This window comes from Miniopterus natalensis, chromosome X, assembly GCF_054644295.1.
Source record: "Miniopterus natalensis isolate mMinNat1 chromosome X, mMinNat1.hap1, whole genome shotgun sequence".
In the NCBI taxonomy this organism is placed as follows: Eukaryota; Metazoa; Chordata; class Mammalia; order Chiroptera; family Miniopteridae; genus Miniopterus; species Miniopterus natalensis.
This window is the reverse complement of record NC_142103.1, coordinates 85,591,506-85,619,229: the sequence shown is the minus strand read 5'-3', so window position 1 is coordinate 85,619,229 and position 27,724 is coordinate 85,591,506. Positions and strand designations below refer to the sequence as shown.

At 41.4% G+C, this 27,724-nt stretch overlaps 1 protein-coding gene and 1 pseudogene across 1 annotated transcript in view; both read right to left on the bottom strand.

Moving 5' to 3' along the window:
* TMEM47 (transmembrane protein 47) overlaps positions 1-14,276 on the bottom strand; it is a 30,346-nt gene extending 16,070 nt beyond the window's left edge. Inside the window, exon 1 of the mRNA XM_087813516.1 lies at positions 13,852-14,276. Coding sequence (XP_087669642.1) covers positions 13,852-14,077 — 226 coding nt within the window. The 5' untranslated portion in view covers positions 14,078-14,276. The remainder of the gene's footprint in view (positions 1-13,851) is intronic.
* An 8,535-nt stretch (positions 14,277-22,811) lies between these two features.
* Positions 22,812-23,837, bottom strand: LOC107531069 (malate dehydrogenase, mitochondrial pseudogene; annotated as a pseudogene).
* Between the last annotated feature and the right edge of the window lie 3,887 nt (positions 23,838-27,724).

Genomic DNA, 27,724 nt, shown 5'->3' with positions numbered 1-27,724 from the left:
GAGTCATGATCTCTGTTGCAACTACTCAGCTATGCCACACAGCGTGAAAACAGCCACAGACAACACACAAACAAATGCGCAAAGCAATGTCCCAAAAAAACTTTATATACAAAAACAGATGGCGGACTGGTTTTGATCCCCCCCTAATGTAGTTTGCTGACGCCTGGTCTAGACTTTCTCTACCATTTTAAGTGAACTTTTTTCTAGGTGTAGATCTCTCAGACGATAATAAATTCACAATGAAGTCGATCTGACAAATGATTAATACAGGAGCACAAAGTGATGGTTATCCAATTGAACAAGAGAAAACTGTAAAAAAATCCTAATCTCACATGATGCTGAATTTCCTTAAGATACTACTACTTTATTCCATATGGAACAGCACATAAAATGCAACAGAAGCTACCAGGGGAATAACAGCTATTAAAAGGGTCCAGAACCTAATTAGGAAGGGAACCTCTTATAGCACAGGAAATAGTTCTAAAAAATAAATGAATACACCGAGGTCTGATTTTCTTCTAAATGTCCTATATTTCTTTTAACTACTGAGGGTTGTGGCCAATGAGAAAGTCACTCTGGACATCGAGTCAAAAAGGCACGTCACCAGCACCACCACCCTTCGCTTTGGTCCACAACCACAGAGATACCTGCTCACACAGAAAAGTCGTTTTATTTTCCAAGAGGGACTAGAATTGGGCCATGTTTGCCATTGTCATGGCCAGAGGCTGGGGCCCAAACTGAAGTACTGAGGCTTTATCTCTAGCGGACAGTGCCAAGTTCGGGGATTGCTGTCATTATGTCCATTTGGAAGGATTCACTCGGGCAGGCTGCCCAGGACCAAAGCTTTAACTCGCTGAACGGATGAGCTTCGATCAGGGAGCTGAGAGAGCGGGTCGATGTGGCCGCTGCCGTCAAAGAAGCCCGGGGCACTTTTCAAGGTTCAGCAACTATGCATTTTGGAGCTGTGAACATGCTCCTGGTGTTGTGTCTCTTTCAGCAAACATCTAGAATCCATCTAAATATTAGGGCCTGCCTTATGGGTGAGCTGAAGTCAGGGACTATGTAGATTGACCTGATACCATTTCCCTCTTACTGAACAAAATTAGAATATGGGGAATTGACAAAATGAAAAATACTTTTATAGATACCTACTAATGGCCATTAAAATAATAGGCTAGGCTTTATGTTTACACAGATATTCACTTATCTACCAAATATAGATTTGAAATAAATATAAAATATTTTGTAATATACTATAGGATGGGCAATTTGCAGTAATATAATAAAGACCAGAAAACTTGTCTCTACACTAATGGTTTTTACATTAGAAGGTTTGCATGCCAGGAATCCTTGCTATCTCATATTCAGTGTTGGCAAAACAAATTAAAATGTCATAAAATTCTTAATTTTCAGCCCCATTTCTTTAAAAAAAATCACCTATTTTAAGTTCTCATAATTGGTGAATTTCTGTATCAATCTTAGTTCCCTAATTTTATAGCCCTCACAGTATTTAGTCAGATAAAGTGTTAAAAGTCCTTAGAGATTTATTACTCTGCATTAATTTTACACATTTCTATAAATGATATACTCATAGTGAAGTGGAGCAGTGACCAGAAACCAGCTCTGCAGAACATCAATAGCTATGGTGGTGTTTTACAAATTGCATGGCTCTGCACAATTAAAGCTGGTCATTGTTCAATGTCAGGCCAGCCGATTTGAAATCTGAGTTTGGTTTCTAAGACCTGAGAGAACAAGTGATCATTAGTTTTGAGGAAGTAATGTATATCCTTCATCCATAAACCGGTGAGGGCTCAAATGGGCTGAGGGGAATGTTTTAGATCCAGAAATCAAACCAGAAAAGAGGGAGTCATAGTATATGTCAGGTTCCACTTAAGAGTGTTTTGGCAAAATTGACACAGTGACGCACTGGAAGCATGGAACTGCACCTACAGAAGCCGAGACTCAAGATAAGTGTGTACTTCTCCAGAAAAAAAAAGGGGAAAAAAATAACAGGAATGAATATTTATATATTTATATATATAATGTTATACTTTGCCCTGTAGTTACAGAACAAAAATCGGGCAGTCCTCATGTCATAAGGAGGAGGAGAGTTTGCCAGCACAAAATACACCTTTGTGAGGATATTGATTATTTTAAGCTGGTTATTTTTAAGAAACAAAAGACTCAGGAAGAAACTCTGACCTTCCGCCTGACTGCCTAAAAGAATTTAGTTAGAGGAGCTGCTCCAGGAAGCGAGCTAGCATCACAGATAACTGTACTTTAATATGAACCAGTGTGTAGGCCTAGCAAGGCCCACTGTAGATCAAATCCTACCTCTGTCCCATTGTTAAAGATGATCCAGCAAATATTTGTTTACCAAACATTTGCTTTGCATCTCCATGTGAACTGCCTTCTCCCCTTTGAAGTCCAACCACTACTGTCCTTTCTCCTTAGCTCCAGAATGGCATATAAACCTCAACCGGCCATTTGTCCTAGGGCCCCATATTCTTCTGGAACCCCCCTAAGTAAAAAGGCAATAAATTTGGTTATTTTCAATTTAATTCTTAGGCCAGTCAGAAGAACTAAGAGGGGAAAAGGGGGAAATTTAGATTTGCAGCCCTCCACACCCTACCATAAAATCAAGTCCAAAATGATTATACAACACAGGAACTAAATTCAAATCCTTTTTCAAGGTATTTTTATTAGCTGGCTCTGACCGGAGTTTTCAATGTCTGTAAATGCTTAGTATTCTGCAGAATTGTGCCACTTATTTTACAGTCTAACATGACACAGTTCTGAAATTGCCACTGCATTATGAAAATTATATGGGCTACATTATAACTGCCAAACCAGAGAATTCCCATTCCCTTAGGGAATTCATGGTAAAAATTGACTTCCGATTTTCAGGAAAGACAAAATCTTAATGATGACACATTTCCCACACTTTTGAGCCAAGGTCAATGTACCACATCAGTACCTAAAGCTTTTCCTCCATCGGTCTCATTTCAAAACCTTTAACTTGTCAAACACTGCCTAATTCATTTACCTGTAGGTGCTGTTTATAAACTGAGATTAGTTCTATTGCATGTAAATTCCTAGCACACAATTGCCACTTCTGGCCAATTAGATATAATTAAAAAGCAATGAAGAAACAGATTTTTAACCTTAAAATTTAACTCCCAGTTTAGGTGGGGTAGTACTTCCCTAAATGTATCCTAATGTTTTAAGGCAGGATTCTCACTTTTCTATATCACAAATTAAAATATTGATTTTGAATAAATTTTTTAAATCTTCACCCAGGGATATGTTTTTATTGATTTTTGCACAGAGAGAGAAATCCATCAGTTGCCTCACAAACGCCACCTTTTGGTGTATGGGACGACTGTCCAACCAACTGAGCCACCTGGACAGGGTTGATTTTTAATACCTTTTATAATCACATTCAAATCTGACAGACAGGCACTTATGTTTTCACTTCTGAATTCTCCAAAAGAAAATGGTATGACCCAAAATGACATCGAGGACTGCAATCAAACTCATTCACTATTCAACCTATCATCTTGACACCACCTTAGAGGCCACCCACAAGCTCTCCCTAATTTATCCACATGAACTAGATCATTTCGCTCAACCCCAGCAAACATTCCAGTTCTTCTAAATACCTTTATTCACATGTAGGCCACATTTTTTAGCAAAACATTTATTTTAGTTATATTGGTAAGAACTCAGAAAGCAAATTCAGTATTGCTAATTCCATTCTGTCATCAGAAATTGGAAGTATTGGGATGGTTATATTTGTTTAAGGAAAAAAAAAGCTCAGTTACAGATTAACATTTCAAACCCATGTTCTCCGAGATATCCATCTCCTCACCGAAGACCCTGTTTTTTTCCCAGCTAGCTCACATTGTCAGAAATTATGGCATTGAATTGTTTTCATCAAATGTAATGTAAGAATTTATTTTGAGGTTAATACTACATATACATACTTCTGAGTTTGGAGAGTAAGGCCATATGCTCATATATGGAGAATGAACCAAAAAGGTGCTGTTATTTTGTGCAAAAGGAACCCCGAAATATTTCTGGAGGTATCAAACTACATAGTTAATTTTTAAAAGTTAGTCTGCATGTGGCAAATGCAGTGGGACACCAAAGCCATTACTAAGGGAGTTTACACTTTGTTTTCTTGGCTACGTTGCATTTTGACCTAAATCCATCAGTGTTGCATTAATTTTCCACTATTCCATGAGATGGAGACACAAACAAAAGGCAGCAAAAAAAAAAAAAAAAATCTGGATTGTAATTTCAATAATTAAAATCACTATCTCTTTTTCAAACAACTAGTATCAAAACATTCTTCATGTGCACACAAATATTTAAGGCAAACAACGCTGCCTTTTATAAAATGACCTATAATATAGACACTATTTGCCGTGTGCTGCACAGTTAATCAAACTGGAAACAGTAGAATTTAGAGTCCTACTCTTTATCCCATTTATGGATTTAAAAAATGTGTTTAAAAGTACAGTCCCAGCCTGATTTTAAGCACATAAGTGACCCCAGTAACCATCCAAAATCAGCAATGCAACAAACTCTAATGACCAAAGTGCCGATCGATTTTGCCAAAATTTTGGAAAATTCTGGTTGCCCAAAAGTACAACAGGTTAGTAATTTTCAATCCACGACAACTTTGTTCGAGCCTTTTGACTTGCCTTGTATTGACATTAGAACAAATACAGTGACATTTTAGCTGGGTCACTGAATTCTATCTTAGAAAATTTGATAGAAATGTAATTTATCATCTAAATACCATAACATATGGAGTTTTTACCCGAAAGAAAGCCACTGTATACAGTGCTTTGCAAAAAGCCTGGCTATTAAAGCGAGTTTCAGTATTTAGACAAAAGGAAAGATGCCATCACTGCTAATGACTGCTGTTTCTTCCCATGTACTATACTAGAAAGCTTTCATCAGCATTTGGTGATAACTAATATTATCTAATGGGTACAGGTATTCCTCAACAGTAATTTCTAATCATAGTATTTCTATAAAGTTAGTTGTGTTGAGTCTGTTACACTGAACATTGTTCTTCTCCATTCTTTGGAAAAAAACCTAAGGAGGTTACAATTTGGAAAACTTGGCTATTTTCAAAAGCAGGAAGATGAAAACCCACGCCGGGGCTAGGAGGGGTGACCTTCCTCTAAGCAACTCAAAAGCTTTTGTGATGGATTTATGGTAGCTCACAATAACCAGAGATGACAAGATGGAAGACAGCCAGCCAGACACCCACAGTTGGTATTTAAACACCCCCTTAGTAAATAAAACAAGTATGAAGGGATAAGATTGGCAAGCCACTGCCCCCACCAGCTCTCTGTTAGCAAGTTTCTTTAAATGAGATCCCTTCTATCCTCCTGCAGAAGTCAAGCTCAAAATGTCCCCCTTTACAGAACTCTGTACATTTATATTATTTCATTAATTTATTTAAAAGAAACTATTTCACCCATCACCTTACTCTGACCCCTAGGGGCACACAGTGCCTGGCATATTGACTGACAGCTGACTTTGCACCAGGATAATGCCTACTCCCTGCTATGAAATCAATGAATGTGTTTCAGTGGAGTTAACTCCTTGGATACCTGTGAGAAGATAGGAAAGAAAGGAGGTTATTTTTCTCTCTCTTTAAGTCACCTAATGGTGCTAGGAATAGACTCCAGGTTGCATTCACAAAGCACTATGGCAGCATTTTGCTGAACGTTTGGTTTAGGGACCTTAAACCATGACAGCAATAAGACCCCCTCTGATAGAAATTTGAGTTCTTTTGTGGTTGTTCCTTTTTATGCACAGAGAACATGTGACTCAGAAGTCCCAGCTTCTATTTATTAGCATCTTTTTGCCTACTATACATATAGTTTTGAAAAGACAGAACCGGTGTTTGTGACATTAGCTTGCAACATGGCTCATTAAAAGATCATTTTTAAACCTCGTAAGCTAATAAGCTGGTAGAGACAAAAACGATCTCCTGGATATTTTTGACCGTGTTCTTTGGGAACCATGGTGCCACATTTTTGTGGGATGTTTTGTTTTGTTTTTAAATGGGAGTCTTTGGTGCCAAAGGCAAGATTATAGTAGGATACAAAACTGATGATCTACTAGCATATCAAAATCCTACACAAATACAGGAGCAAAAAAGCATAAGGAAAGGTGTCCCTGTCTAATTTTCAAGGGAGATGATCCAATACTTTGACAAGACTGTTAAAGACTTAAATGTTAGTGACTCTGACATGTGAAGATGAAATTCTGCTTAAAAAAATCAGTCTCTTTTGACAAATAAATGTATTTTTTAATAATAAAGCCAGAATGCAGTAATAAGTTGACCTAGTAAAATTTATATCCATTTAATCTATTTAAGAACCTTACATGGCTGGCTTCCACATACTTTTAGAATTATTTTTCAACTTAAAATTAAGCAGCTGTTTTAAAGTATCATGGAGAAACCTAAAGAAAAGTCTTTGTTGACTCTTAAGGACCAGTCATGGTAACAATGTAAAGTTGATGATAATAAACACCTAAAACTTAACTAACTTATCAACATATGAGTATTTGAAGACTCTAAATTCTGTGTGAAATCAAATTTTGGATGATAATCTTAAAAAAAGTGGACATTGCCCTGGCTGGGTGGCTTGGTTGGTTGGAGAGTCCTCCCTAGCACCAAAAAGGTTGCAGGTTCGATCCCCAGTCAGGGAACATATGGGAGACAACCGATAGGTGTTACTCTCTCACATTGATGTTTCTCTCTCCCTTTCTCTCTGAAATCAATAAACATATCCTGGGGTGAGGATTTAAAAAAAAAAAAAAAGTAGACATCTATTTCACAAGTAGTCCCTAAGCTCTTCATAAAAAATTCCACACATGACAGTATTCAACAATCCTTCAAACACCAAGAGATACAGTTATCCGAAATATTACAGGAAATTTTGAAAATCCACCTTGCAAAAATACTACAGCTAATTACTATCTCCCTATTGAGTCTTTAACATTGTGCCTTGCCCCATTTTTCTTAATCCATGCAATACATTTGATTGGGCAGGATTATTTTTAAAATCTTTCCTACTCCAAATGTGCTATGATTCTGCAATTCAATATATGGGCAATTATCAGGCGAAGAATTATGTGGTGTTTTTTTTTAAAGCAAACAAAAAACAACTCTGCAACTCCAATACCTTTCTAGAGCTATAAGACTTGGCTCCTGTCTGGAATTTTAAGATTTTAGTATTTGTTTACAAAGCATCCCATCAGACTCACAAAACTTAAAAAATACCAAAATTTCATCATGCAACACCAAGTAGCAGATTACTGTTCAGATTCTTAATCAGTTTGAGCCTCAGTCATTTGAGATTGTTAATTGAAGATGACCTAAGGTTATACAGAGAGAAGAAAAAGTTCTCTATTTGTGGGCAGGTTAGGTTCTTGTGTTCATTTGATTCTCAATCCAAAGTAACCACCGACAAGTGACTAATTAAAACCATCTGTTGGTTGAGGGTAGCTTTTGCCCCAGCCAAAAATTATTTATATAATCTATTCAGAGTTCTTAAGGAAAGTAGCTATGTGGTTAGCTGTCTTTGTTCTTCAGAGGCAATAAAGAATGCAGATTTGCAGCTAGACTCCAGTGTCAAAATAAATGCTGTAAACATGGGCCAAAAGCATCTCCTATCCTGCATGCTCTTCTATAATGTGACACTGTTGTTGATGCATCAAGAGGTGGAGTCCAACTGTCCTCCCCTGGAATCTGGGCTGGCCATATGGCCCCTCTGTGATGTTCTAGGCTAGTTCAGATAGAGTCTGTTTCTCTTAGGACCCTGGGTCTGGACAAACACACTCATCCTGTAAGAAGTCCAACTACCCCTAGACCACCGTGGTGGAAAGGTCAGTCCCCACTTAGTCCAGCCTCCCAGCCATTCCCACCAAAGTGTGAAATGAAATGAAACCATTTGGAAGAGGATCCTGTAGTTCCAGATGTTCCAGTGCCCAGACATTCAAGCTCCCCTCAGCTATGGCCCCAGACATCCTGGAGCAGAGACAAGTCATCCTCATTATGACTTATCTGAATTATTGACTCACAGAAGCCATGAGCACAATAAAATAATTATTATTTTATGCCACTAACTTTTGGGGTGGTTTGTTTCCCAGCATTAGTAATTGGAACACTCTTGGATAAATCCTGTCTCTACCACTGATTGAGAACTTCGTAAACTTACAAAAATCCCTGGTTTCTTCAAAAATATATAGGTATAACATCCGCTACTTTGCAAGTTTACTGTGACCTTGGGAATACTTGAGATGTCCAGCATGTAAGAGTACTGAATAAAAGGCAGCTTTTATTTGTGACCATGTATCTACCAGGAGCACTGTTAAATGCCAGGTAATGCATATCAAAATCTAAATTTGAAACTAACAATGGACTTCATTGTTTAATGCAAAGAAAATTTGCCACTTAAGGTGGAAAAAGTCCTTAATTACTGAAAAAACTCCCTTTGGGTTTGTTTTTCTGAATATATAATAAGGAAGAAATATAATCTTAGTGAGCAAGTACTTTTGTATCTTTAATCTTCATAACAAACCATTTGAAGACATTAAGTTGTATGAAATCACATGATTGGTAAGTGGCCAATTTCAGGGCATTTTGAATCCAAAGCCGCATGTATTCTTACAAGACTACTTGACCCTCCTACAAGATTATGCTATAATTTGGCATAGTTCATATAGAAGTTTACTGTGGTATTTAGGTAATGTATTCCAGGGACTTATTTTAAAGCACTGATAATCCTTTTCACTGATATATCTAGTAGCACTGGACGTGTATTATGGTCTCAGAGTGGTCTTACTATTAAACAGAAACTTGAAAGAAATTCCTAAAGTGTACCCCTGACAGCAGGCAAAACCTATTGCTTAAGATATGTTTTTGTTTGTTTTGAAATGTTTTATGAAAGGCCAGGTTTCTCACATACCCATCAAATCCCTTAGCTGACAAAGATTGATCTAAATGGCTCCCTAGAGATTACAATCATTCTATAAATGTGAGCAAAAGAGGAATTAAATTATATCTGCCCACAAATTAAAATGTCCTTTGTAAAAGTCAATTTCAGAAACTTAAAAATCATGTGTTTTTTTAAAATTTATTTTATTTTATCACCATTTATCCACTCTATGCCCTCCCCCCTCCCCGCAATCACCACACTGCCCCAACACTCCCCAAATCTAAGGAGATGTTAAAAGAAAATCAGGAAGATCTTGACATAAGTTATACTTGGTTTTCTCTGGTTTATTGCTTGAGAAAGTTTTGGTGCTAAGTGCTACTCTTTGTATAATGTTTCCGCCCATGTGAGCTGTGTAGGTTAAAAAAACCCAGCATTTAGGCAGTGTCTCAGTGGTTAGAGCGTGCACACCAGAGGGTTGCGGGTTCGATTCCCGGTCAAGGGCATGTACCTGGGTTGCAGGTTCGATCCCTGCCTGCGTGTGGGAGGCAACCATTCGATGTGTCTCTCTCTCATTAATGTTTCTCTCTCTCTCCCCCTCCCTCCCTTCCACTGTCTAAAAATTAATGGAAAAAATATCCTCACTCCTCGAGTGAGGGTTAAAAAAAACAAAACAGCATTTGTTCTACTTATGTTCTTTTGCAGGAAACCAGAAGAGGGTACAACTGTTGTGACCTCCAGGTTTGCTGAGCTATTTGTGAACATGCATCAATATCAACTCATTTTAAGCAGCAAGCTGAACCTTCCCTGGAGTAAACTACACTGTGAGCTTTCCCAAATAAAATGCTGTTTTCCAATTAAGGTATGGATTTAAAATATGCACAGACGATAACTCTCTGAACTCAGAATCACTGTAGCTCAGATTTTCTAAGATTTGCAGGTGTTAAACTTTGGTTTACCTTAAGCTACCAGCCAAGACAGTTTCTTATAATACCTTTTAAAGTGCATTTTTAGCCCAGCTGGGCGTGGCACAGGGGTTGAGCATCCAGGAGATCGGGGTTCGATTCCTGGTCAGGACACGTGCCCCGGTTGTGGGCTTGGTCCCCAGTGGGGGTCGTGCAGGAGGCAGCCGATCAATGACTCTCTCATCATTGACGTTTCTCTCTCTCTCTCCCTCTCCCTTCCTCTCTCTGAAATCAATAAAGATATATATATTTTTAAAGTGCATTTTAATATTACCATTTTAAAAAATGAACTACATATAAAGCACTCTTAAAAGAATCTCTTGTCAACTGAAAAATAATATTCACATGTTATTAGCCTACAGTGCACTGCCATTTCAAAACTCCAGTGACTCATGTTACAAATGCAGCTATTTTTAGGACAGTGCAGGAATGATGTTAACAATATTCCTTGAAATGCCACTAACTATTTGATCAAGTATTTTGTGGATGGAAAAATGGATACATGCACTTGCTATATCCCAAAATGATTCCCGGTAAAATGTGTTCATTTGGCCATCTGCAGGTCCTTGCTTTTTGCTTAGTCAGTAAATCACACAAACATCAAAAAAACCCAACAATGTGCTTAATATAAAATAGCTACATATTTATGAATCTTAAAGAAGAAACGCACAATCACCCTAGAGGTTATACAGCATGTTTGAAGTCAAGTTCAGAGCAGCAGCACTCTGTGTACACTCGAGCAGTCCTATCTGCATGTAGGATTCTCCTGTAATTGCTATGGCTGTGAAACCCTAATAACTATATTCCTTTAAAAAGTTATCACAACTAAATGTGACTAAGCAAAAGTCTAAAACATAACTATCGTTTTAAAAATAAGACTAAACATGAATTAAAAGGATTTATTAAAAGCCTAAATCAGCAGTGGGGAAAACTATCCTTAGAAAGAAATTCTATGGCCAGCAGCCATGTGAGTACTCCAGATTCTAAACTTCCTGACAAGCATACTCTATTATTTCTTTGTTTGTTTGCTTGTTTCCACCACAAATGACAGTCAATTAGCCATTTTCTCATTTGTAATTTTTGGAAAACTTCAATCTTAAGAGAAATGCCTGGACTGTCCTCCATACACTGAATTGGGACACTGGAGAAAAGCATTAGGGCTGATTGACACCCGGATTACTGGTTCCTACTAGAAGTGCTGACGCAACCTTCAATAGACCAGGACACAAAAGGCATGGTTCTGCTTTGGCTTAGAACCATAAAGCAGGCTATAAGCAGCAAACGATGCATATCTGGTACCAAAATTAAAATGCAGCTTTAAAAATAATGGAGGGGAAAGTTTCTGTAGGAATTGGGCCTAAGTAGGACAGATTGCAGGCAGCAGAAACATTCCTGAAATCTCCCTTCTGTAAATACAAGCTGGCCTCTTCACGGCAGTTTTAATTCTAATTAAGACAAAGGTTTTTAATTATGCCCTGAAGATCCTGGTGAAGGGCCTTCCGTAAAACTGTCCTTGCTGGTTCCTGCCGAAGTAATTCATTTTAGAGAGACAATGAAGTGGATCTCTTCACATTTCTCCCTGCTTTCTGCTACTCCAAGCAGCAAACAGACTGAGAAAAGCTGCTGGCCCGTTGGAACACGCAAGAAAAGCACTGCTCCTTTGCCATTCGAGCTTCCCCCTTCGTTTCAAAACACTGGCGGATAGAGGCTTCAAGTGCACAGAGCATTGGAAGAAAACTGATTTTGTAAAGTGGGGAGCATGAGCAATTTCCCATATTGTTCCCCCCCCCCACCTTGGGGAAGCAAAAATAAACTGCTACTGCATAAAGAAAGCCAACAACTTGTTCCAGATAGCCTCAAAAACACCATCTCTACTCCCCACCGCGCCCCAATCGGCTGACCAAGTATACTTTTTCTAGGATGAAAACTATTTTGGAAGCAAAATAAAACTAAAGCTGGTTTTCAGGAACCCAAATAGAAGTCAATGCTGGGGTATGAGTTTCAGCAAGAGGGAAGAACAATACCGGGTCGAGGGAAAACATCAGGAACTACCTGCCTCTGCTTTTTACCTTGCCTAGTCCTAGTATCACTACTTTTGCCTTAAGCTCCGGTCTCCCTACTTCCTGGCCTGGAGAGGGGGGGAAAAAAGCCAAGATAAATGGGTATGGAGGCAATTAAGGAGAGATTAGCCAGCACTGCATACCGCTCAACAAACGAAGCTGGCTTCTCCCCATACCCCACATTCCTGGCCAAGAGAAAAAGATCCTGGCCTGAAAAGAAAATGGGAGTTGAAGCTGGTTTCTCTAACCTAGCTGAAAAGTCTTTATACAATCAGGGGCTATTATTTCACGAGACAGTGGGAAAGGGGCAAAAGATTCACGTTGCTAAGGAGACACACTAAAGCAGGCATTCCTACATAAATTTCCATTTCTATTGAAGAGGGGAAAGAAAAGATATTTTCCCCAAAGTTTATTTGGATCCCCTGGTTACTGAAGAAAGGCATTTTACCGATTTATTTCATCTTTAGTTGTAAACAACCAACCCTGAAAGAATTAAAAGGCCTAAATGTTGACCTCCTGCTGCCAACCAGTCCCCTCCACAGTGAATTAAACAACAAAGCCGAAACCCTTCAATGGAAATTTTGAGGAAATATCAAAGAAAAAGCCTTTTGTAAACAGAAAATCAAATTTATGGAAGAAACTTAACCAAGTGAACTAATCTCTCGTATAACAAGAGACCAAAGACAAAAGTCAATCAGATTCTCGTGAATGTTGTGCTATTTCAACTTTCTTGGAACTGGGAACGTTTCCAGTAAAGCTTTATAAATAGTCCCAAAGACATTAAACTGGCACGAAAGAATTTAATGAGCTTCTCGGGGGGTGCGTGTAAGTGCGTAAAATCACGGGCAGGTCCTCTCTCTTCCTTCCCCTTTCTCTGTACTGACACCAGCTAAAGACTCACGATTAGCAAGGAAAAGGGGTTGTAGCAAGAAATCGGAAGTTGGCAGATTTCTACTAAGTGCGAAACTGGGGCGCTGGGGAAGGCAACTGGGATCAAGGAGAGAGTAAAGCAGTAAAGCCCCCATGGGGCTGGCGGCCCCAGTGACCATCTTCTCCACCCACCCTCCATCCTATCCATTTGCAGCTTTCAGTGCTGGCTGAAAAAGGTACGAAGTTCCAGGCTTCTGTGAGTAGTTCAAGAAGAGAAAAGAAAGGAAGGTCTGCAGGAGAGAGGGGGTACTTGGACCGGGAGGGAAGGAAGGGCAACTCACAGCCAAGGGCAGTGTCACCAAAAAAGGAAGGGAAATTAAGCCTGTCCCTCTCGCAACTCTGCACATCCCTCGAAAATGTCAGGAAATAAAGTCCCGACCTAAACTCACTGGGGAAAAGTCAGGTAAAGTAGAGCAGAGGCGGCAGGAACTCGGGCAGTAAGAGGTAAACTCCGGCGCATTCCCGCGGAGAGAGAAGGGCGCAGAGCGCGCCGAAGACCAAGAGAGAGCCCGGGGCATCCCGGTGGAGTTGGGGCGTTTTTGCTTTTTCTGTTTTTAAAGGGGGTGAGGAAGCCCTTGCATTTCTAACACAGCCACATGGTTCTCGCCTTAAATGATAACAATTACCCCAAAGAGCTTACAGGTTACTCCAGAGCCGGAGGAATGACCGCGGGAGGAGGGGAGAGGGCGCGGGACGTCGCATTGGGTTTGTTTGGCCACTAGGACCGAGAGGAGGGGAGGGGAAGGGTGGACATCAGGGAAGCGGCTGGGTCCCGAGGATCCGCGAAGGGCCAGGAAGGAGCAGGGCGGACAAGGGTAGGGGACACAGAAGGTGTGGGGGAGAGACGGTGTGGGTCGTGGCGGTGGGGCGCGGGGCGCGGGGCGGTCCAGGGCGGGAGGAAGGGATCGCGGCGCGCCAGGCCCTCACCGCTGCTGAGCGTGGACTCGCAGTGCCAGATGTCCAAGCTGGCGGGTTTCCGGCAGGACTCCCACAGGGACAGGTAGTACTGGTGATCGGCAGTGACCCAGGCCGGGCTCAGTACGGCCCCCAGGTCCAGACACAGCGCCAGGAAGATGCACACCAGCCCGACCAGCTTCAGCGGGGTTAGCACCGACACGCGCACCTCCTCCATGCCGCTGCCCGCCGAAGCCATGCCCCGGACGCCGCAGTCGAGTGGCCGGCCCGCCGGAGGCGAAGACGCCAGGCGGGTCCGGAGAGCCGGGTGCCGGACCTCCCTCCGAAGGGAAACAGCAGCGCCGCTAATGCGCGGGGACTCTCTCCCTCCGGCCTCCGCGCCTCCCGCCGCCGCGAAATTGGTCTGCGGAGGTGTCCGGCCGGGGCGGAGAGGGTCAACGCCGCCGAGCCCGCCGCGGACCTTCGCCACCAGTCCCGCGCCTCGATCTGCCCGCGCCCGCGCCGGCGCCCGCTCCGCCCCAACGCAGGCCGACTCGCTCCGCCCCGGCCCCTCCCCTGGTTGCGGGAGGCGGTGCCGAGTGGGGCGGGGCGGTGGTCCGCACCCTGGCGGTGTCGGGCTCCTGCTCTCCACGCCAGGCGCTAGAAGACTGCGCGCCCCCGCCACGACCCTGGGCGGAGCGCGTGGAGCGGGTCCCTGCGCTCCGTCCCTCGCGCGCAGAGCGCGCAGAGCGAGTCCTCGTCCCGGGTTCCCCGCGCGCCCGGAACCCAGTACCAGCCCCCCAACCCCCACCGGCAATTCTTCGAAGCTGCGGGGCCCCGGGACCCGCCCCTGGCCGAGCGGGCTCCGGGGTCGCCAGGCTTCCCGTCCCCACCCCCCGCCATCACGTGGGTTTCCTTTTCTTAGCCAGCCGCGGTGGGTCCTTTTCTAGAGGGCGTCAGCTGCGGATGCCTAGGTTTCCTGGGCTGCAGCCGTTGGACCAAGGAGAGGTTCTCTCTCTCTCGGTACCGCCGCCACCACCACTAACGCCCGGTCAGTGGTCAATTTCTCATCCTGGGGGGCTTGGAGGAAGGAGGAGAAATGTGACAACAGGTATTTCGTTCTCTAATTTTTCAAACCCGGAACGGACCCAGTCTCGGACCCAGAAATCCACCAGTTTTTCCTATTTCCTAACTTTCCCTCTAAAACTGCCGTCGCTTCCCTTCTCTGGACTCGCCTCCTCTCCCGCCCCCTAGGAAGGGCGATTGCTCGGGGAATGCAGGCACGAAAATGGGATTGGAAGCTCCTGCAAAACGTGCAGTTCGTCCAGTGGGTGTTGACGAAAACCGTTATTCTTTGAACTTTGCACAATGCCAAGTTGCATCTAAATCCCTCCCTGCGCACAAACCTGTTCTTGTACCCAGCAAGACCTAGCCCAGGGCCTGGCATAGGAAAAGTGGCATATCTTTAAGTGATCGATCTACACATATGTATTGAGCGCCTACTATGTGCACTCCGGCCTAAGGATTCAGCCAAATCCTTGCCCCTGTTCTTAAGGAGACGCTCTATTTTTTTTTTACCTATACCTGAGGAACAAACACCTCTTGAAATTGAATTTGCAGTTCTGTAATTAACTAGGTCAGCTTGTAACTTGGTGGGTCGTCTGCCTTTTGTATCTCTTTGACTACTTTGATTTTTCCTTTAGCAGTTTGTTGAATAATAGATCACTGGGGGTGGGGGTGTTCCCAGATCTTTCACCATATGGAAAATTTGGTGAGAAATCCAAAAGAGGGGTTAAGATCTGAAGAAGGGAAGAAATGCCACCTCTCTTTTAATGAAACATGGTCCTTGACACTGCAAGATGTCATCGTTTTTGTTAATAACCATTTCTTTCCTCTAGCCACAGCTTTCCATTGGGCTGACCACAGTTTGACCCCAGCAACATTCTGAACGTGAGAAACAATCGGTTAGTGTCAAATGACTTGAGAATAAGAACCAACTCAATGTAAAAGAAAAACCCATGGCTTTCTTATATTCACAATATTTCAATCACAGTATTTGTTGCCATTAATAAAGAATGCCTAGCCCGCCGGGTGTGGCTCAGAGGTTGAGCTTCCACCTAGGATCCAGGCGATTGGGGTTCGATTCCAGGTCAGGGCACATGCCCGGTTGCGGGCTCCATCCCCAGCAGGGGGCGTGCAGGGGGCAGACCATCAATAACCCTTTCATCGTTGATGTTTCTCTCTCTCCCTCTCCTTTCCTCTTTGAAATCAATAAAGATATATTTAAAAAAGAAAAAAAAAATGCCTAGAGCACTCCAAGCTCCTTAACCTCTGACTCCGAACAGGCTTTTTGACCTTCCAACCTCCCAAGGGGGAAGAAGCCTAAGTGCTTCTCCTTGAAAATGGTTTCTAGTGGAACACTGGAAAATTAAAAAACCAGGATGGTTAATAGGAATGACCAGGCTTTTGGTAGTTTTCTATTACCTGGATTTCTGTTCGAGGGCTTACAATGTCCTTTTGAAAGTAATGCTTAAGAAAATTTCTTGACTGTGCCCTCCAAGTCATAAAGAAATGTTTTTTTCTCCAAGTTCTACCACTTGCCCTTTAATAAGTTCCATTCCTAGTCAGCCGATGTTTTATCTTTATCTTTGTTCCCTCTAATTTGGGCTCCCTTTCTCCTCCACCCCCACTCTAGCCGCCTCTGCCCTCGTTTTGCTTCATTTTTCTGGCTTGTTCTCAACCGCTTACTTGAGTGACTCCATCCTTCTTTGTACTACCTACAAACTTGTCAGTATACTGTCTCCAAAATTAGAAAAGTAAGCCGTTTTAACAACAAAAAGCCAAATTCTCCTAAAATACCCCACTCCTCTGTTAAATCATTTCTAGAATTTGCACGACGTAATGTAGATCAACCATCCTTAACCCTAACTTTCAAAAACTGAAAAGCTCTCAACACAAAAGCTGTTTGTTTTTTCTTTTTACAAGTTTGTAGCAAACTCCTTTGGTGGAAAACCCAATTTCAAATTGATCTGAGGCTATTTAGTTTCGATTTATCCCACTTAGTGTGAATAGATAGGTAGCCACACACCCTGTTGGGTGTTGTCCAGTTCACAGTATGTGCAACCAGAGTATCCTTCAAAGATCTGAAAAAGTCTGAGTTCCTTAACACAGCTGGCCCCAAGCTGTCAGATAAGAGATGGTGGACCCGCATTTACCCCAAAGATGGAAAAAGTAGAGCGGGGGAGGGGGGATTCAACAATTAACATTGAATGAAAACCTACAAAAAATTATCTGGCTGGAAGTGGAATGGGAGATGACAACTAAGGGGTGAGTGTGTCTGTGTGTGTGTGTCTAGGAGAAAGGTAGAAACAAGAATTAAAATAGACCCATATCTGAGAAGTAGTATGTGAAAAAGAGTTTCTACCTCAAGAGAATTTGAGATCTCTTAGAAGCACTGTAGTGTCACACAAAGGCCAGAGGCTCCCTCTTTCACCTGAGCCTAACCTAGGGCACCATGTCACAATAGTCGAACTTAACTCTATCCCACAGTACAGGAGCTCCATGAAAATGGAAAACTGGAGTCACAGAACTCTGATGTGTGACTCTGTGTGAGTTGTGCAGCCAAGGCAAGGCAGGAAGGAGTCATTCCCTAGACCCTGAAGTAAAGGAAGAGATCAGTCCCATGCTTGAATCAGTCAGGCTAGAAACTCTGAATGTCTCTTAAGAGAAAATGTCATGTTCTCTGCTCACAAGGGCACCATCTCTACATTTGCTTATCAGTTGAAATTCAGTGGTTTGAGATAAACCAGAGGGGACTTGCTCAGTTAGGGACTAAACAGGGACAATTCACTGTTTTCAGGAATGAGCCCAGGAAATCTCATACATTGTTCAAGTCACCAGTCTTGTCATTGTCACAGCAGCCTCTGGTCAATGTCAGTCTTCTATCCCTTCTTTAGGTAGGCAGTGGGCAGGTGTCCTCCAGTTATTCCAAATCCAGGTCGCCATGCCTATAAAGTATGCTCCCTCCATCAGGGCAGGCCACTTTGCTCTGCTCATTGAATCCTGCTTCTTTCCCCAGATCCTAGAAAGGTTTTCCTACCCTGAGGACTTTCAGCACTGAGATCACATCCAGACAGGCATTCCAGACATGTTTGCTCTCAGAGAGGAAGAAACAGAATGGAGAGGAAAACGATGATGAAATGATCATTAAAAGATTAGAAATATCCACTAACTTTTTCTTCAGTGTAACAGGTAATGTTGGCAAAATACATTAGAAGTTAGAAACAGAATCCTTCAGTGGTTTGCTCTCTTCATTCCATTTTTGAGGTCTAGAAGGGAGTGGAACTATAATATAATGAGGCTTGCTTGTTATTTATGATAATCATGTCCAAGATAGTTCCAGGTTATGGTATATTCTGTATTGCATTATTGAGATTTCTTGTTGTGTTGTTCTTGGCTTAGAGTTATCCCAAATAATTATGACTAATTGCTATTTCTACTTTATTTTTATTTTTAAATTTTATTTATTTATTTTAATTTTATTATTTTATTTTTTTAATGTTTCTTTATCTTTATTGTTGAGACCATTACAGATGTCCCCCTTTTAAACCTACTGATCCCCTCCACCCCACAGCCATCCCACCCCCAGGCCCTCCCCACACCAATGTCCACGTCCATGGGCCCTGCCCATAAACATACAAGTTCCCTGATTAATCTCTTCCCACCCACACACCCCTCCCCGCCTTCCCTCTGAGATCCCTGTTTGTTCCAAGCTTCTGTGTTCCTGGATCCACTTTGTTCATCAGTTTATTTTGTTTATTATATTCCACATATAAGCGAGATCACTTGGTCCTTGTCTTTCTCTGACTGGCTCATTTCACTTGGCATAATATTCTCTAGTTCCCTCCATGCTGTGCAAAGGCCAGAAGGTCCTTCCTCTTCACAGCCGCATAGTACTCCATGGTGTGAATGTCCCACAGCTTTTTTATCCACTCATCCACTGATGGGCACTTGAGCTGTTTCCAGATCTCAGCTATTGTAAACTGAGCTGCTATGAACACGGGGTGCATAAGTTCTTTGCGATTGGTGTTTGGGGTTCCTTAGGATATATTCCTAGAAGTGGGATCACTGGGTCAAGTGGCAGGTCAATTTTTAATCTTTTGAGGAACCTCCATACTGCTTTCCATAGGGGCTGCACCAGTCTGCATTCCCACCAGCAGTGCACTAGGGTCCCCTTTTTCCACACCCTCGCCAGCATTTGTAGTTTGTTGACTTGTTGATGGAGCCATTCTGACAGGGGTGAAGTGACACCTCATTGTGGTTTTAATCTGCATCTCTCTGATGATTAGCCATTTGTATGTCCTCTTTGGAGAAGTGTCTGTTTAGGCCCTTTGCCCATTTTTTAATTGGATTGTTTGTCTTCCTTTTATTAAGTTGTATAAGTTCCTTATATATTTTGGATATTAACCCTTTATCCGATGTGTCATTGGCAAATATGTTCTCCCATACAGTGGGCTCCTTTTTCGTTTTGTTGATGTCTACTTTATTTTTTAAAGAGAACATTGATGAAAATGAAGAATTCCACCTTCAAAAAACAAAATTCCATCATTTTCGAATGTCGTTTCCAATTAAAAATGTATGATATTGTTGAATCAGTTAGATTTAAATCAGTAATGGCACACTCACTATTCACATTCTGTGTTGATGTTTTGATTTCAAGTTAATTGTTTCACAGTAGTAGCTATGACCATAATAATTTACTCACCCACAAAGAAAAGAAATAAATCATGGAAGTGAAAACACAAGAGTCCACTGGAGTTGGAGGATGATTAGTTTTTAAATAAATGTTTCTTGTAATGAAAGAAGTGTGAATTAGATGCCTGGGAGGCAGGAATACAAGGAAAATTAGAATATTCCCAATGGGACTAAATCTAAATGCCTTTTCCATCCTTTGGAAGCCTCTATTTCCTTAACAACAATCACTTATAGGCGCAGATCTTCCCTCATATTTATATTTTATTTGTATTCACTTACAGTTTTGTGGACTGTAAGCTCTTCATGCACCTCGTGACTGCATTTTAAAACTTGTTGTTTCTTTGTTTCTACTACTATAAATGGAAGCTTTTGGAATCTTTTGGTTACTCTGAAGCAAGTGCACACCTGCCAACATAATGGTATTTCATCCTAATGGTGTTCCAGTTATCCTTGGCCACCGTCGGCGTGCTATGACATTTCTACATCTCTCCTGCTGTGTACCACGGTTGAGGACTGATTTGAAAAGGAGCACCTGAAGCCTGAGAAATGGTTACCCTAAATAGCTGAATACGTTGGTGGTTTAGCTTATGCTTGGTGGAGCTTGAAGAAGATTAGTGTTGAATCATGACTTAGCTGTTGACCTCAACACAAGCCAAAGGAAGTTAGAGCAGAGATGGAATTGTCATCATCAGGAGTCACTGTGCATAATTGTTCACCCTTTCCATTGCTCTCTCTGGAGCTCATTAGCTAAGCCTCCTCTGTGACTTTAGATGTTACTCTAAAGCCATCTTTGTGCACTTCTTGGTGAGTTTTCAAAGAGATCTTTACCCTTGGACGTTTGAATGAAGACATTTGTGACTAGGTAGAAAAATTCTGAGAAATGCCTGCATAGAACACCCCCCCTTCCCAAATTAGACAGCAACATGGTCAGTTTCTCATCTCAAAAATAGTTTCATCCATGATGATTAGCACTATTGTATTCTCTCCCATGTGTTCATGGTTTGCAATATAGACTGTCTCAAAGTTGTGACTGGAAGCCCTTCCCAGTGTTCTCCTGATAGAGCCTATGTCTATAGTGTAAGAAAATTCTCTTTCATAGAAAGTGTGGGTCTTTCCTCTCCTTTTTGGCCTGAAGGACTCATTTTATCAATGGGGAAAAAGTAAACCCCAAATTTATACATCTCAAGTATAGTGATGGATCAAAGTTAAAGAAAGGCTGAAATTTTAAAAAAGATTAAGTAGAAGGGTACCTGGAGCAATTTATACTCACACTTCCAAGTAGAAGAATGTAGTTAAGTGAATTCTCTCTGGAATTTCCAAAAGGTGGTCTTAAATGTCAGCAATGCTAGGGGACTGAGGCTAGTGGAAAAATGATCCTCTTAGGAATTGTATTTCAGTGTAGCGCTCACCTCTAGATTTCACCTTTTAAAATTTGTCTGTAAAGTGAGTCAGTAGTACTGTATGATTTGTCAGCAGTCTGTCAAAATTCAAATGTCAGCTAATTTAGGTCCAAACAAATATAGGTGGAAATATCAGAATGATATGAAGATCAGTGTTCTTTGTCATTCCCGGTAATTCCCCAGAGATCACAATAATTCTATAAATGTGAACAAAAGAGGATTGTATCTGCCCACAAATTAAAATGTCCTTTGTAGAAGTCAATCTAGGGAACTTAAAAATCTTAGGAGATGTTAAAAGAAAATCATCATGAAGATCTTGACATAAGTTATACTTGGTTTTATCTGGTTTATTACTTGAGAAAGTTTTGCTGCTAAAGGCTCTTTGGTAAACAAGACTAGGGATTCCTTTTGATTCGGCCAGACTAAGGTTAAGGTACCTACTGACTCTGGAACCTACTGACTGTATAGATCTGGGCATGCCATTAACCTCAGTTCCCTCCTTTCTAAAGTGGGGTGATACCTACATCTTCAAGTTGTGAAGATTAATGAGGTAATTTATATAATGTGTAATGTCTGGCATATGGTAAGCACTAATTATAATTATTATATTATTATAATCCAGATGTCAGCGAGGGCCTTCTGGTCCCTGGGAGATTTAGGTAAACTTTGAATCTAATTCCATGATTCTTCAGAGTCTAAAATCCTTTCCCAAATCTTTGCTTCTTCTTTTCTTTAAGTGGTTCTACAACAGGTCAAATGCTCAATTTTACTCCTAACCAACTTAGGTGCAAATGTCAGCCCCTTCACCAATTTCCAGGAAAAACATCAAATAGCACTATATAGTTTTGAATTACCAAACTTTCTAAGTACTTTGAGAAGTCATGAGGAAGGGGTCCTACAGTATGAAGAGTAAAGCCTTCCAGGTCTTGCTTGCCTCGTCAGAACCTGCATTTGTCCCCTATTCTCTCTCTGTCAGTCCCATCCTTCCCTCCTCTCCCCATCTGCTCATTCAGTAGATTCCATGCCTGGTGCTCTCAATCCTTGCTACACAAAGTGTGGTCCAGGGATGCTAGCAGTACTGGATTCCTCTGGGAGTTCACTAGAAATGCAGATCCCTGGCCTCTCCCCAGACCTACTGAATCACAATCTTTAGTTCAATAGATCCATAATGATTCATGTACAAGTCAAAGTTTAGGAAGTAGATCTATATCATCTTCTCAGGTGTCTCAGGACTCACCTGTACTGAAAGTAGCTATATCAAAGCAGCTGTTAAGAGATTTTAAAAGTCTCAACTTTCTTCCTTACTCTTCAACACATTATGTGGTGACCAAGACAATGGTGTTTCTTTCATGTCCACTTATCGTCAGGCTAAAGTTGCCACCGATTTTGGTCCCATTATCAATGATTAGTCAGCATTTTCTACCTTAACTGACATCAGTGTTATCTTCTTTCATTTTTTTTTTTTTTTTTTAAAGAAAATCAAAGCCTGCTTTTATTGAGGCACCAGTAGATTGACCTACAATTGGGAAGAGGTGGTAATGTTAATACAATATTCATCATCAAAGCAAATGAAAATGCATTAATAAGTTAAGGAACTGGATTGCTCACTAGCCACTTTCTCATTTCATGTTCTTTCCAAACTCTTTTCCTTTCTTTCTTTCTTTTTTTTTAAAATATATCTTTATTGATTTCAGAGAGAGGAAAGGAGAAGGAGAGAAACATCAATGATGAGAGAGTCATTGATCGGGTGCCCCCTGTAGGCCCTCGACTGAGAATCGAGCCCGCAACCCGGGCATGAGCCCTGACCGGGAATCGAACCCCGATCACCTGGATCCTAGGTCAACGCTCAGTCACTGAGCCACACCAGTCGGGCTCTTTTCCTTTCTTGATTGAGGCTTTCAGCTCAGGAATGACTTCAACTATCTATCATCTTCTCATTGAAAGGGGCAATTTTGCCAATGCTTAGATTCTTCTCAATGCCCTTTTCCCCCAGTAGCAATGGTGCGGAGAAATAGGGACAGTATGTTTCTGGGACTTAACAAAGGAACAATAGACAACTCCTTTCTTTCTGTTGATTGCATCCACCAGGGAAAAGACATGGACAGGGTGGCAGAGCCTGCTCCAGCTTTAGCCTTGACCACCTCCATGCTGGCCTCCTGGATTTGCCCAGTAAAGGTTGTCAGCTGATCCTGAGGAAAGTCCACCTTGGGAGTGCACTGAGAGATCAGGGGGATGATGGTCTTCCCAGCATGGCTTCCAAAGACAGGAACATTGACTCCAGCTGGATCCAAACTGTTTATTTCTGCAACAAAAGTGTTGGCTCTGACAACATACAGGGTTGTCACCCCAAAGGTCTTACTGGGGTGGTACACTCCATGTTTCTTGAAAACTTCTGATGTGATCGGAAGTCATCTGGATTTGAAATGATGCAGATCGTGGCCTCAGGGCAGTGCTGGGCACAGGCAACACTCAGGGTGGCCACAGTTGTGGCATTGGTGTTGAACAGGTTATCCCAGGCCATGCCTGGTTTTGTCGCGACTCGCTCTGGCTGGGATAACCACCAAATCACAACCTTTCAGGCCGTCTGGCAGCGTCTCAGGCCTGAGGTCGCCTTTCACAGTCACTCTGGTCTCTATGTGGCTCAGATCTGCAGCCACTCCGGGTATATGAGCAATATTGTAGAGGGTCAGGCGGCTCACCAAAGGGCTGTTCTTCAGGAGAAGTGAAAAGGGGCTGGCTGCCCAATTCCTCCAGAAGCCCTGAGCACAGCTACTTTAGCAGTGTTCTGGGGGCGGGGGTGCTGAAGCTGTGGCAGAGAGTGCTGCCAGCCCACCAGCCCACCAGCCTGGTGAGAGCAGAGAGCATGTCTGGGGTGGGCAGGGTTTGGACCAGCAAGCAAAAGAGCTAGAGGTGGGCAAGTGACCCCTACGGCCTCCACAATGCTCAGGTCCTCTTGGCTGCGCCCCACCTGGCCTCTGTGGCATCAGTGTATTCTTCACACAGTAGTTCTAAACCACCTCATTTTGGTTTTGCTTCCACTTTTGAGGGCTATGATTCTCAGTGCAGTACCAAAATTTTGCCAATGTGTTAATTGACTAATGAAGACAAACGATGATGCCTCTCCAAGTACACCTTAAAAAGATAACTTTTTAGACTGAGGAACACTAAGAGTGACCCCTGGCTTCTTGTGAATTCACTTTGAGATATTTATGCAGCTTCACAATACATAAATAAACTACTAGGGATCTAGAAGCAAAAGGCAGAAGTTCAATTATCCAAGCCATCTGCAAGAGCATCATGGAACAAAGTACAAAAGGGCAGCTAGTCCCCACTGACACAGAGCATTAAATACCAAGAGTCGCGGGCCTGGGCATGATATGTCTAGATAAAGGGGACAGAGCTGCATTGTTATGGTTTCAAACTCTGGCTGCTTTGACGTTTACTCTCTGGACTCCTTTTAAAGTCCTTATCTTGAGCCAACCCAGTTATTAGATTTTGGAATCATATATATATATCTTCTTAATCGACAAGTTGACAAACAAAAAGTGGTGGTGTGTCAGTGAACAGTGCTGAAAACAGAAACTGTGGAAGCAAAAGTAAGCTAAAGATGGCATTTGAGAAAGTTGATCCAGGGGACATGATGGGCACAGAGTGGATACAGGATTTTCAGAAAAAACTGAAGTGGAAGACAAGTGAATTTACTTCACAATTACGGAAGCTCAATTATATATGAACAGTTGGCAGTCAGGAGAAAAAATAAAAGATAAATAAAAATTATTGATTACTACAGTTGACAAGGCTGAAGGACATGCTAGTAACCCTTGCAGGGACCAATTTTTCATAGCTACCATAGAATCAGGGTGATTGACACCACTATTCTATGTTTTGACACCATTGCCCTACAGTGAACTGAGTGAAGCTGTGATTTCTGATAACCCTTTATTATTTCTTGACAAGATATCACCAATTTTGATAAAGCAAGACACATAAAGCAAATTCCTAAACACATTCAGAGAAGAACATTTTTTCCAATACAGTCTTCTATTCGGTATTGCAATTTTCCTCAAAATGTTTTCAATCATATTACCAATTCACTGTTACCTTCATTTTAATCTCTGGACACTTCTTTGGTCATACATTTTAATACTTTGTGTGTGTCCACGATGGAGAGCACATATTTTGCATGTGTTGTGTGTGCTTTCGGTGTTTTTAGTATGTTTTTTCACTGACTGAATTGATGTGTGCTGCTGTTGCTCATGCCTTTTTCTGGAGCCCATTTCTCTCTTAGAAACATGTTTCCTTTTTGGAGAAAACCTAAATCTGGTTTTCATTCTTTGCTCAAGTTTCTGAGTGCAGGATCAAGTAATATAAGAAAAATAAATACATCAAATTTGTGCTTTGGAGTCAGCAAAACTAAAATAGGAATCATCTTAAAGGGTGTGGTTTTAATTATCAATAGACCTCTTGCAAAATACTTTCAGTTATTCCATGCTTCTTAATTCAACTTTCATTTATCATATGCTTTATCATTCATGGTGTTTTCCTGATGATTTTCAATGTTTACTCTCATTCCCTATTTCCAGTGAGAGAAACAGACACAGAGATGAAAACAGTTTAAAGGCATTTCTTAAGGATGTATAAATTTTCCCATTTAAAAAACCTTACTTTTATTCCTTTTATGCTGTTGTCATATTTATTCTCTCACATGATCTACATTCTGACCTTTTCATTTTTTGGAATAAGTGAGCAATGGTTCAAATTGTCTGAAAACACACACACACATACCCCATACTGTATTATTTGTATGACATACAATCATCATGAATATCCTTGTCTCTCCCCAAGAAATATGTGGAACCGTTTTTCCCTGCATGTGAGCAATTTCACCAAATTGAAAATTCTGCATAGTTTGAGATAGTGTTTCCATTGCCATTTTACCGAATGTGGGGCTGGTTTTGCCATTACCAAGCCAGAGCCATGCCAACCAGCATGTCCTCAAACCTAAATTTATGACACAAGGTCTGCCCAACTAAGTGTTCTAAGGGAACAACTAAGCCAATTATTAGGACTCTCTAGTGTCCTACAAAATCCAGACATGAAATTACTGAATCTGTAGTGAAAAATGTTTACTCTGTCCTTGATCTCTGTTCTTAGTCAGACTTCTTTACTATTGAAGCTAAGCATTTGTGGTTTTGTCACTACTCCATTTTTCTTTCACTCTTCCAAATGGTTTTCCAACCATGCCTGAGTTTCTCAGCATATCTGCTAATGCTGCAATGTTTAGTCTTATAAGCTGTTTCTTTCCTTCTGATCATCCCTTCTGGGAAGTATCAGAACAAATGTAAAATAGCAGATAATGTACATAAATGAGGATAGTTTGGCGGTAATCACTAATAGCACTTTAAATGGAAAGAAATCAACAGTAGAGAAATTAGTTTAGATTAAGTTAGTGTTCACTATATTTTGAATAATTTATTTGACAGTGACTCCATAAGAATAAAACGTTTGGAAAAGCATTGTATAGAAAGAAATGTAAAACCTGCTTGGAAACAACCAAGATATGTGGATACTAAAGAATGAAGAGTTGGAAATGATTCAACCATTTATAGCTAACTCATCTACTTGAAAAAGACATATATTCAAAAGGCAGCTTACAGAAAGTAGAATGGTGATTGCCAGGGTCTGGGGGGAGGAGGGAAGAAATGGGGAGTTATTGTTTAATGGGTTTAGAGTTTCAGTTTTACAAGATGCAAAGAGTTCTGAAGATTGATGGTGGTGATGGTAGCACAACATTATAAAGGCATTTAATTCCACCAAAACATACATTTAAAAATGGTTAAAATTGTAAATTTTATGTGCATTTTGCCACAATAAAAATAGAAGAAATAAAATGCAACTTAATATTTTCTCTTTCCCCCAAGGTCTCTTTAAACATTTTTAGCATGGCGGTAATCTTCCTCCACTGTTCATTGAAATCTCTTACAGAGTTCATGGGTATCTGTTCATTCATTTTCAGGTTAATAGAGAGTCCGAGGTCACTTTAAGTAGCAAATGTAATCTCAATTCAGTGATTAGAATGTCCGGATGCAATATATTAATCAAAACTCCAAACTTGCCCAGCCAGCATGGCTTAGCAGTTGAGCACTGACCTACAATCCAGGAGAGATAGAGGTTCGGTTCCCGGTCAGGGCACATGCCCTGGTTGCGGGCTCAATCCCTGGTGGGGAGCATGCAGGAGGCAGCCGATCATTGACTCTCTCTCATCATTGATGTTTCTATCTCTCTCTCCTTCTCCCTCTCCTTTCCTCTCTCTGAAATCAATAAAAAAAACCCAAAAACAACTTTAAAAGAACTTAAAAAACCTCCAAACTTCATTTAGTGTTAAGACTTATTTGTAGCCCAGGCTTGATTCAGGTTAGACAGATAAACTTTTCTTTTTAAAAAAAAAAATATTTTTATTGATTTCAGAGAGAGGAAGGGAGAGTAAGAGAAAGAAACATCCATGATGAGAGTCATTGATCAGCTGCCTCCTGCACGGCCCCTGCTGGGGATCAAGCCGGCATCCCAAGCATGTGCCCTGACTGGGAATCAAACCTCTATCTCCTGGACCCTAGGTCAGTGCTCAACCACTGAGCCACACTGGCAGAGCAAGGCTGCTCTTTTTTTTTTTTTTAAAAGGGATGGTATTTCCATTCTAGGTCTATATGTTGTTGATCAGGCTGTTGAACAGATACTGAACTGGTCCTATGTTG